Genomic DNA, 12,619 nt, shown 5'->3' with positions numbered 1-12,619 from the left:
GCTCAGGTTACTCAGGTGCCTTGGAAATAGCCTTAAGGTCAAGCACACGATAATTTCACTCCTTCTCCATCATCTTGAAGCTCAAGGGCTTCCCAGGAGTGAAGCAGTACCTGCAGTTTGCCCTTACTTCTGCCTGCTCAGCTGGCCACTGGTACTGAACTTGCAACACTAACAAATACCACATCTGTGTCCTGCACAGGAAATCATCCTGGCAAGGCATCCACTTTCCAACCAATACCCAGTCTGTGCTCTTGTCCATAAGAGGAGCTGCCCGTGCTGTTAGCTAACTGAGCGCCAAGCATGAAACATGCCTTCAGCTCCAGGTCTCTACTTCTTTGACTGCATCAGTGGTTAAAGAGCTTCAAATCAGGATGACAGAGAATAAGATGTTTTTAACTGTTTCTTGTACATTTTATTTGCGAGTTTTATTTATTCAAGGAATTTGTGAGCACGAAAGATCACCAGAAAGGCAGCTGTGCTGCTTCTGAAAGCACAAGCATGTGATAACCTTCCTCCTTCCATCTCCATTCACACCACACTCCCATTTTCTCTTCCTTTCCCATTTTAATGGCTGCATAAGCAATTCAGTAGTTGATGCTGACAAACAGGCTTACCAGACTTTACAGACACTCTCTCCAGATAAGGGAAGGGCAGAAGGTCTGATAACAGAGTGATTGTCCTGCTACACGCAGGGCAAAGCAGGCAGTCATGAAACACACACTTTGCAACCTCATATACTAGAAAATTTTGCAAGCATAATCATACCCTGGGTAGAGCAGTGTGTGCCTGCTCAATTAACCTGCTCTGTATACACACATCGTCTTTATAGAATCAGCAAATGCTCTCATGTCAAATTCAGAGCTACAGACATCAGGTGGCAGAGACCAACGTCCTGTAGAGCAGTCATCTTTGTGGACAAGAGACAGCAGGACTTCCATTCAGGTTGCTGCTCTACTCCACTGAGGAGGTCGCTGCCTGGTAAGTTACCTTTATCTGCCCTTTTCTCCTTCTAAAAGGGAATGCAGTTCTCCCAGAAACTTCTAACTCAAAGAGCACTTGTTCTTCAAAGAGTTACCTGTCTGTAGCTACTGCAGAGTGTGGCACAGAAGAATTCTCAGAGATGATCCCAACACAGCACTGTAGTATTTTACACAACTGCACCTACCTTTTTGTGCTCCTGAAGTTAACTTGGTACCCAGGTATGGTTGGAGGCCTGCGAGGTGCTGGGATAGCTGGGAGTAGACAGAACAGGTTCAAAATTAAAGTCCAGTCCTTCTCCATCCATGAGTTCGCTGTTGATTATGTAATCCATATCACATTCAAGGTTCTCCATGTACATGTCAATGTCCAGGTCAATGGGCAGCCTGTCCTGGTTCACCCCCAGAGGAGCAGGGCTAGCTGAAGAGAGCAGTGGTGGACTGCCCAGCTGGACCGACTGGGCAGCCGTTGCAGACACTGGAGCCTTCAGACTGTTGATGCTGCCAGTGTTTTGAGGAGATGCCACTATGGGAAGCGTTGATGGCAAAACACTGGCACCAACTGGTTCTGCCTGCTGCTCCGCAGGCTTTCCTCGTGGATTGCCTGAGCTCATCTTACTCTGGGTGGCTTGTCCACCCAGGAGCAGAAGAGTTCGGCTGCTCATCCTGCTACCAGTCTGTGGGAGAACTGGATCCACCTGAGTCATCATAACATCCCTTGGAGGCGGGGAGCTGGGTGTCAGAAGAGCTTCCAAGGTCTGAGGGCCGGAGAAATGGCTGACAGAACTTTGCAGTGAAATATCAACAGGGTTAAAGAGGGAATTGCCAAAAGTAGTGGTCTGACCAGCTGCGTTTGGGCTCCGCAAGGAAAAGCTGGAATCTCTTTGGATCTGACCACTGGAGGCAGATTGCTGGGTAGATAGCACAGATGAGCTGGGAGACATCAAATTTAACCCATCAATGAGCTCAAGCTCCTCAGTCACGGTTGGTGGAACGTTGCTGGATGCACTGGAGTATACTATAGACGGGAGAAGCTCTTCATCGTGGAGGTCATCCTGATCAGTCACGATCGGAGAAAGCCTGGCACTAATGGTGCTTGCATTGGAACTGGTTCGAGGCCGGAAGGTGTTCCACACATCAGAGTCCTCGTTGCTTCTTGAGGACGGGCTCCCCGGCCACTTAGGGAACTGGGAGCCAGGACTGTCAGCAGTGGCTTCTGGAGCAGACTGGAGAGAGGGCTTCTTTTTGGATGCTTTACCTCTGACTTTTGCGAGCTTGCTGCTGTTGTCCATGGAGGCAGCTCTTCTTCTTGGTGCTTTTCCACTTTTACCGCCTTCAGGATTGAGCATCCACCAAGAACTCTTCCCAGTGGCTTCATTATGAACTTTAATGAACTTGCTGTGCAGAGACAGGTTATGCCTAATAGAGTTCTGAAAAAGAAAAAAATAGGAGCTATGAGGACCCGACACTTTACACCATGCCTCCACCTAGAAATCTCACAAGCACAAATGCATTCAGACAGTATCCAGAGAAGAAAGGTAGAACAAAGACCTACACATACCAAACCTGCCATTTCAGCTCCAACACGCCTGACAGCACAAGCAGGCAGAGCAATGTCTCCCTGATGCACCAGGGGTAAAGCTGCCCTGACAACTAGCAGCTTCCAACTAGCATGGCCAACACTGACACAAAAAGAACTTTTCAAGACCCTATTCCACTGCTACAAAGGCTGCAACAGCTGAACGTACCACAAACAAGTAAGCAAATTCCCAAATACAGCTTGCAAGTTCACCATGAGCCTAATGGAATTTGATCCAAGGCTGCTGCTAGAGAGTGGCACCTTCATCCTCTCTCCTGCTCCCACCCTTCTGTTAACCATGGAGCACAAACCTGGCTGGAGTTTTTAGTTTTTGTTCGGTGAGCTTTCAGCAGGATCAGAGCATGGCATAGAAGTGCATTGGTTAAACGGCCTGGAAGAAGAGAAATGACAAAACTCACCCAATTCAGTATGCTTATCACGATCTTCATCCCCAAAGCAAGATAGAATCTGTGGAGCAAGAGTCCCAGTAAGTCTGGGGGCTGCCAGCTGCACTCCACATGGAGGCAGCACGCTTTGTGTGCGTTTCTGATGGGGTAAGATGTTCAGGCTGATAATGCACTCCCACATGGTACGTGCCAGTTTTAGCTTCTCCCATCTTTCCATTTGGCAAAGCATGCATTCCTTGTCCCTCCTAACACCCTTCACTTGGCTTAGCTTTGCTAGAAACTGAAGCTAAAACGTCTGTACACCAACAAACTGATTTTCCATCCTGCAGCTGTGCTGACAAACCCCGGTACTTTAGAATCAGCGAGCAATAATCTCATTGTTTGAGCAGAACCCCCTGAAGATCCCTCTGAAGCCCGTGTTGTGCATTTGCTTCATATTTGCATTTAATTTGTTCAGATAGTCAAATTACACATAATTAAAAGGTGCTACACTGGTAGCACAACAGTGGTCCAAGAGCAACACCTTTTCCTTATCAACTAAAAGTTTCACAGCAGCCTTCAACTTCCATGCATAGTCATAATTCTGAACCACATTAACTGCACTTTTATCATCCTTTTCCACTGCTTCTGAACACAGTTCTTTCCTGCCCGCTGCCTTCCCTCTCCCCACCCTTTTCCTCTCAGACAAGCCCTTACCATGCTAATTTTGTCCACCTTACCAAACGGACTGTCCTCAAGTGAGGCAGAAACAATACAGCACAGTGGAAAGTTTTCACAGAGGTGGAAGGAGACGTGTGAATTGTTCTGAATTAGCTCCCATTTTAACCTTTGGCTGCTGAGGATTTGGACAAGACTGGCTGCTTGTGATCACTATCTACGGAGACACAAAGCTCGTACTTGGAGAGCACCCCAAGGGTTACTGCGGAGCCAGAGCCTGCAGGAACACGTGCGAGCCAGCGCTCTTACAGAGATCTATGATCTGAGTTATTCACACTAACAGCTATAACAATGCCCCTGTCTAGCATATTCTTTAAATAAGGCTCTCTTTTCCTTCCAGTTTCCAAAAGAGTAACCAGACTGGAACCCTGTCTCCTTGAAGGCTGCTGCTTTGATTTCCAAGGCATCTCCCCCATTTCCCAGGTGAACATGCCTGCCTTTGCACACTGCTGCAGCAAGAACACCAAGCTGTCACAGATCCTTCATTTATCCTCCTGAAAGCAATCTGTGAGCTACTGATGACACCCAGTCCTGTCAGGCATGACCCGGTAGCTTGTATGGAGCATACACAGAGTTTCAGAATCGCTTTTAGCGCCATTTACCAAAATGAAGCTTTAACTCAGGTCTGAGACAAGCATTAAACGAGGTTTGAGACTTCAGAATTTCACAAATACAAGCTATTTCCTGCTATAGCTGGGTTTTGAATCCTCCGTTAGCAAAAGCACACTGCATTGGTGCAAGCATTTCAGTAACACTGCAACCTGAATATAAGTAGCGTCACTTCTTGTATCTAAGTGAAAGTCTTAGTGCCTAATTTTCTGGCTAAAAAGAAGTTTGAAACAAGACATCTTGAAACAAGTCTTATTACATCAAGATTTGGGAAGCCCGGTACCCTTTGTGCAACAGTCTCAAAGTGCTTGTACATGTTACTGCTCACCTGACATGATGGTTAATAGCTAGAGACACAGATAATTGCTGTACGGCTCCTTCCTTCCTTGTCTTCCAACTCTCCTCCTCCTGTAACACAAGCATCTGCAACTCTAAGCTGCTTCAGAGAGCTGATCTGACCAAAAAGCAGCCCCATCCTTCCTTGAAAATGATTTCTGCTTGTTTGAGCTCTGCCTATTTTCTGAACTCCCTCAGTGGGGAGGGTCAGGCACCTCAGTGCTAGCAGAAAAACAGAATGTATGGTTGGAGGCAAGAGGAAGAAAAAAAAAAACAGAACACTTCTTATGTTACAGTTAACTGCTGTCAAAAGTGCAATGCCTAAATTATGACTTTCACACCTCTCCTGCAGCCTCTGTGAGGCAGCTCACCGCTGCAGCCACAGCACCCGGAGTCATAACATATCTGCATGACTGGGCTTGTCTGTGTGCTGAAATACTCAGTCCAGAGCGTCCCAAAATAGATCTGAACCGTCTCCCTACCAGGCCCAGTGTTTTGAGACAGAGGGGTGTCAGGGAAGCGAGGACCGGCCAGCACAAGGAGCTGCTTCATGTCACGCAGGAGCTAAACCTTACCAAGGCACGAGGAGGGAAGCTCCTTTACTGTTAGCTTTCTCAGGCTCGCACACCCTATGCTCTCCAGCACAAGAATGCAGCTACTAGCATGATTTAATGTGCCTAATGCGTGGAGGGCACCCTCAGATCTCATTGAGAAAGTGAATGGAAAATTAACGATGCTAAAATAATCACAGAACTCCAAGTCAAACCTTGCAGGAAGGGAAATGACAGAATTCAGTCACCTAGGCAACCCTGACGTATTTCCTTTTTCGATGTTAAGCAACTCAAACCAAAAACAGAGATGAAATTAACTTTTTCGATGCTCAGCTTCAGAGCAGCCTGGATCCTGCTGCACCGCAGAGCTCCTGGAATCCACATCCCCAGCTTTTACCTCTGCGACACCTCTGACCAGGCTGCAGCCTGAGCTGAAGGAAGCACCCAGGAAAGCCTGGGTCCAAATCCTTTGGAATCTCTTCAGCAACTAGCTGGGAGGGGAGGGGGGTGGCTTACTGCATCCCATAGCGGTTCCTACAGAGCACTGCTGTATGTTAAGCACTCAAGTGAAAAAAAGCTGGTCCGGGTCTCAAAGCCATCAGAGATCAAAGATGATTCCTGTAAATCACACATTCAGACAAAACCATTATGAAATTAATGACAGACATTACGCAAAGTTAAGGCTCAGCTAGAAGCATTTACCGTAGGCTGAACAATGAAGCACTCAGTAGGCCCAACCACCTCACGTACGGGACAGGATACATAAAACAGCCCTAGCAGTGTGACTAACAGCAGCCCCATACTGTTTCCTATTTTCCAAGAAGTCACCGAAACATTAAATCTTCCCCTTTGATAGCATCTCCTAAGGGCAAACCACCTCCTTGCCCTCGTACCAGCCAGGCCAGGCCTGGCCCCGCGCAGCACGGGGCACGCTTCGCTCTGAAGGAGCATGAACCACCCGAGCTGGCAGCACTACGGAGCCACCAGCTCTCCGGTCAGCCGTCCAGATAACTGCCTGGATACAGAAATACTGTCTGAAAGGCACGAGTGCTTCTTCCAGAAGACAGAATGCCGGTGAGAGCCCTTCCAAGGGACTACAGGGCTTCACAGTAAGACTGACGCTGCCTACCATAAAATTCGAGTTTTACTCGCGTCAAGTCAGAGCTTTCAGGGCAGCGTGTTCAGACAAAGGTTCCTCACAGAACAGAAGAGAAACAAGCCGAAACGCACCGTCCTGTGACACAGCTTTTCCGAAGCTGGGAGAGGGCAGAAGAGGAGGCTCCTTTGTGCCGTGCCTGGATCAGGAGGCACATGGAGCAGTGGTGCAAGAGCCGTGCTAACAAAGTGCTCGGGGCCAAGCCAAGCACAAGATATGTTAAGAAAAACACAAAACAACATCTGTCCTTGAAAATTTTGAGCTTGCACATGTTCACATGGATTTTCAGGGTCTGCCCATGACTACTCCCATGCACAAGTGCCATTCTCCTGGGAAATTTCAAGATCCTGATACAGATCATGGAGGCACCTGAATTCTTAGCAAAAAAAAGTCTCTGAAGAATCAGAAAGAGAAAAAGCTGGATGTACAATCACTGCAGCTCCCTGTAATGTGTTCTCACTGCCTTGGAGGCACACAAAGAACATGGTCACATCCCAGTGCAGGGCCATGTTCCAAAGCAAGGCCTGTAATCGTGCAGAATTATAATTTGCCACCACATTCTTCAGAGGCTGCAAAGGGGGAGGCCCCGCCTTCCACATTTGTCAGTGCCTCTCTCAGCACTCACCCAGGCACTTGGCTCCAGAGGCTTTAGGAAAAGTCTTCGTTGCAGAGATTTTGCAAAGCTACACTCCAGCAAGTAAACAACTGCTCCACAGCCAGAGCTAGAACATTTCTCCAGCAGCCTCCTTCCAGAAAGCACACGTGAGCAAGGACGTCAAGCTTGGGAGACACAAAGCCACATCTTATGAAGAAGATTTTCCTTTCTGTAATCTTTCAATCTGAGTTCAGAAGAAGAAAATCCTAGCCCTCAGAAAAGCAAACACCGTGGCAGTTACACGTTTACCAAGACAGGCAGGCAGCAGAAGCCATGCAGGATTAGATAGAGCAGAAGAAACTTGTTGGAACAAGTAACGCAAGCATCCCGGGAGCAGCCTTCTTTGAGGGCTGACTGGAAAATTAAGCTGCGCTATAAAGAATAATCTTTCAGCAAAGCAGCTTTCCAAAACAGACTGACAAGGAACAGAAAAGAGCAGCAGTAAAAGCTTCAGGTAATTTGCCTGACACTGCATGGGGCAGATGGACTTTTGCCAAAAGGAGAGCTCTCCCCTGCTTGATCGGACGGACTACGCTCTGTGAGGCTTCAAGTAAAGAAAAAAACAAAACCCAAGAAACCCACCATTGCTCTGTCACACTCCTGCTCATTATTTCTGTTCTGGCTTCTGTTTATTATTCCCCCCCACACACACTTTAAGAAAATCCACTGCGGCTGTTAGCTGCCAAGACAATGTCTCCCTACGCTGCTAGCCCCAGACAAATGCATTGGGGTTGTAAGAGGTAACAGCAAGTAGTAACAAGTCGTTTCCACCCAACCACTGCTACTCTAGACACAAACAGACCTCCTCTCCCTCCCCTCATGGTACAAAAACTTCAAAGGAACCAAAACAATCCCGCTTACCAGAAAGCTGCACCCACAATTCTGCCACAACTCGTGAAGATTAAGGGGACTTGGTGCCACGATGGCAGCAATGAACAGCGTTCAAATTCGATTTAAGATGTGCACCTTTTCATTTTTAGTGCCAGAATAGTTAACAGAGAATACTGTCATGTCAGGCACACCAGCTCACAGCCTTCCTCAGGACACCCGGCAGAAAGCAGCTGTTTTTCCTCACAAAAAGTAGGGAACCAGGCCCTGGGCTGAGCCTCCCCTGCAAACAAACGTGCACCGGATTGAAATTCAGGCAGATTTATGCTTTGATCAGAGCTGAGTTTAAGTTTTATATTTCCTTTTGCGTTACAGCTTTTTGGCATAAAGTCAGTTATGCCTCAGTGAGCAACAACAGGGCAATACTTCGAATGTCTTCTGAAATCATCATCTTGAAATTACCATTACCAAAAGTCAAAAGCAAACCTGTGCAAATATTCCCACCACAACACGTTCCTTTCCAGACAAAGGCTTTCTTCATGAAACAAAAGAAACATCTCCTGTTACCGACTTGGGCCCTCACCTGTCCATGTTAAGAAGCCACAATTCTGACAAGTCTAAGCCAAAAAAAGCTTCAAGGACACAAGAATACTCCAGCACAGTCCAGACGGATATAAGCAAACAGCGAGCGTGACTATTTTATGGAACTGTCCATTGCTTTTTTCTAGATCTGCATACAGAAAAAGCAAAAATTGGCTGGACAGTAGTCAACAAGCCAATGACTGATGAACTTTCCATCTTTACCAAAACAAGCTTTCACTTCATGTTGTATCCACTGAACTGGAACTTATCTACAAGGTGTAAAGACAAGCTGGCAGAACCTACCGGGGCGGTGCGACAAAAATAGCCCAGAACATTGAACAGGGTTGCTTTTGTCTTCTGGCCTACCAGCCTTTCATCGAGGAACCTCAGAGGGCCACAGGAAGAGCAGCTACTCGAACGCGAGGAAGCTCTGTGCACGCTCTGCCTGCAGGTCAGACATCCTTGGTCCTAGGAGGCCTTCAGAGCCAGCGCTGCAGCGGTGACAGCGGGGAAGTCACTCTGTAATCCTGGGCAGAACTGCAGGGGACACGCCAGGAAGCACCTGAGAGCCATCAGGCAGATCTGATCCATCAGGTCAACAGTTAGCACAAACCACATGCGACATGCACATCACGTGAGTGCACAGAGACAACTGCGAGGAAGGTTTTTAAGCAAAATGCTGCCCATTTTTATCAGAGGTAGCTCATCTGGCCGGAGAGGTGACACCTGCCTCAAGCAGAACGCCTAGTAAAATTTTAATTAGTACTGCAGCTACCTTAAATTGTTGCATTACGTACACATACCCACTTGAATCAAAGTGAACGTGAAGTACCAGAACACAGATGTGACTTCAGCCTCCTATAAACTAATGCAACGCAGCAGGGAAATGTAATTGGGAAGTTTCCAATAGGGAATATCTCGGGTTTGCTACAGCAAAATGCCTTTGGAGGCAGGAAGGGTTTTAGGAGGCAGGTTTTAAGCTCACTCTGTTCCTACAAAAGAGAAAACAGGTTTGGGAGAATATACAGAGCGTTTCACTGAGAAAGCCCAGACCTCAACATTGCTCATCACTGTGTTAAACTTGCTCATACTCCTGGATGCACAAAACGCAACAAGCAGCGCACGAAAACTGCTCCAGAGGGTTGTGTGTGCTCCTGCTGAATAGAGCAGAGCTTTATTCAAAACCCTCACCGCCCTCCTCTCCCCAAGTCTGAAAGCCGGAAGGAATTATCCTCTTATCCAGAGAGCAGCTTGCAGAGCACCGAGGAGAGGATTACAAAGGAGTCTGGGGACACACCCCTGCGGGGACACTTCTGCCTTTCAGCCCGGTTAATTCTTAACTCCAGCTGAATTATTGCAGGGAAAAGAGACTGCGCATCCAGCAAGCCCTTCCCTTTAACGAAGCACTTCCAGCAGTTCAAGAGCAGCGACCATCACCTTCCTCGAAAACAGATTTTTCCGGATTCAGAGGTTACACCCTGGCGGTCTGTAACAGCTGTATTTCCCTCTATTGTATATCGGAGCAAGACAGCTGGAAAGTAATTATGAAGTAATGACAGCTTTATGGGTTTTACATTAACTGAAGCAGGTACAAATTAAAGTGTTCTGAAATACTTTTAAAATTTTTGACTTTAAGTTCCCTACTTGAGCCGCACTGCATACAGACAGAACGTACTACATGATCAGAGTATTTTTGCCAAAAGAGCAGAAACACCAGAACTCTAGGAGCAGCAGTTCTATCTTAAAAGGCACCAAAATGTTCTATCAGCATTTAGCAGCAGCTCTGCATTCATTTTCTTCATCCAAACTCCTTCAGTTCCAACCTGAGAAACCCATAAAACTAAGGCAACCCCAGAAGTTTTTCTTTTACTTTACAAATTTAAAAAGATGCGGAGCTTCATAGTTCTAAAAATACCAAAGAGCAGTGAAAACAGAAAAATAGGCAAGGCACATTCCTCAGCAGAGGATACATCTTTTGTTTATTCACTTTGTCCTAGATACAAAACACAACCCTATTAAATTTACTCACAACCCACAAAAAAACAAATAGAGCTGACTTGATTGCTTCAGTATCATTTAAACTGTGTCTAACACGCCTTCATCTAACGCACCTTGATGCGGACAGATTAAGCAAATCTTCACCAGAAGAATTCTTCGTGCAAGCAGAACAAAGCAGCACTCCCTGCCAGTCTACGTACCCATGTCAGCACTGAAGAGGGCTGAAGTCGGTCCCTGTACGAGAGCCACGCACCACCCACGTACCAACCCTAACAGACAATGCCCTAAAAATGAAAAGCTTTTAAAGGGAATTTCCCCTGGCATCCTAACAGCTTTCAGCTGTTTCCACGATGGTTTTCTGTTTGCTGGTTAAAGTCAACAGCGTTGAGCTGCCCTAATGACAAGGCGGGCTGCCTCTGACCGCAGCTGCTGCCATTCTGCCCTCCCTCACCTCTCCCAGCAGGAAGGTTTAGTTCTCTTCCCTCGCTAAAGCAGCCTCTGTTCCCAGCCTGCAGACTACAAATAAACTCCGTCATTAAAAACATCATCGCGGAACAGCCACAGCATCCAAGCGAGGGCCACAGCTCTCCCACGTGCAGATTGTCATCTCTACCTTTCCACGTGTTAAACCCAACCGCACGTTTCCCAAAAGGGATCCTTGGTGAAAACCGTTTGCCAAAACACCACGATCCCATACAGCAGGACCAGAGCAGCATGCCTAGACAGAGGAAGCATGAGCCACCTTCCCGTGAGACTGCAGATCTACCAAAAAGAAAGCAAACGCACCCCACACGCTGTCCCAAATCAAACCTTAACAGCGAGAATTCAACCTGCACAAAGGGGAAAAGGAAAAGAAAGCAAGATGGACAGTCAACTTCAAATGACACGCACCCTCTGGGAGCTGTCAGCCAGCCAGACGAATGGCAACCGTGAGACGTCGTCTATCAGCCCATGCCAACCTAAGCTGTGACAGCTGCGTCCCTCTCACCACGTTCCTACCCTCTCTCGAGCAAACATCAGCACTCCTCACGCAGCCAGAGGAAGTGTGCCCCTTTAGAGAGCTGAGCCAGCTGAAAGCTAACCTAACAGAAAAAGGCACTTTTCTTTTTTCACAATTAACTCTGCATTGACAACGCAGGAGGAAGAAGGCATGGCTGGAGCCATGGAAGTCCCAAACCTCCCTGGCTCAACCTGCTGCAGAGCTGCAGCACAGAAGAGCTGCTGACCAGCCCTGGGAACAGACAGGAGTGCGACGCACGTGTCACTCCCATCTGCTGCCAGAGCGATAGATCACGCTCTTCAGATCCCACTCTCGTGGCATCCACCGCCACATACCTATATGAATATGCACACGTGTGAGGACAGCCCGAGGGACTATTTCACAAGCCAGTCCTCACATCTCCCTTTCTCTTTGCCGGAGCTTGTTTGACTAAACAGAACAGGGACACCAGGCTGCCACCTGCAGAGGACGGAAACGGTAGTTGGATCTTTTAATAGAACTTAGCACGTGCCCCTTCCAGAACAACAGCAGAGAACAATACCAAGGCTTTGGAGCTGTACGTTCTGAGATCTCCTTTCCCTTTTCTGAACTCCAGCAGAGGTCCTCAGTCACTGTGGAGAAGAAACATGGGCACTGTTCTAGGACGCAGCACCCTTTTTAAAGGGAGCTTCTGGGAAGCCAAGAATGCCTGCTATGAAACAGTTATTTATACCGAGCCTCAGCGCAGTTGGGCGACAAAGAACCGCAGAGCCTTGTACTTAAAAATCCCTCGCTTGACGCTTCACCTCGCGCAGAAACTCGGTGACAGCCTCGGAACTGCCCCTCGCTCCTTCCCAGGAAAGCCTCCCGAGCACGAAGGGTGCAGGGTGCAGCCTTTCACGGCCCCGAGCCGCGCTCAGGACCTCGGGGCAGCCCCGAGCACACCCGTGCGAGCGGGCACCGGCCGAGGACGGGGCTCACACCGCCCCGGGCAGCCCCAGCCCCCCTTACCCCCCGCTCCCCACCTTCCAGCCGGCGGAGCTGTTGCTGTCTCCCTTGTCCTTGAAGTAGGGCACGGAGCGCACCATCCACTCGTAGATCTGCGCCAGCGTCAGCCGCTTCTCGGGGGCGCTCTCGATGGCCTGGCTGATCAGCTCGGCGTACGACTGGTTGCCCCAGGCGTTGCGCCGGGAGCCGCCCTTCCGCGCCGCCGCCGCCGCCGCCCCGCCTGCCCCCCGCGCCCCC

General features: G+C 48.4%; 1 protein-coding gene across 1 annotated transcript in view; it reads left to right on the top strand.

Moving 5' to 3' along the window:
* The first annotated feature begins 2,649 nt into the window (after positions 1-2,649).
* Positions 2,650-12,619, top strand: part of LOC118165852 — a 22,834-nt gene continuing 12,864 nt past the window's right edge. Inside the window, exon 1 of the mRNA XM_035324214.1 lies at positions 2,650-2,734. Coding sequence (XP_035180105.1) covers positions 2,650-2,734 — 85 coding nt within the window. The remainder of the gene's footprint in view (positions 2,735-12,619) is intronic.

This window comes from Oxyura jamaicensis, chromosome 4 (genome assembly GCF_011077185.1).
Source record: "Oxyura jamaicensis isolate SHBP4307 breed ruddy duck chromosome 4, BPBGC_Ojam_1.0, whole genome shotgun sequence".
NCBI lineage: Eukaryota > Metazoa > Chordata > Aves > Anseriformes > Anatidae > Oxyura > Oxyura jamaicensis.
This window is presented reverse-complemented; position numbering and strand designations above follow the sequence as displayed.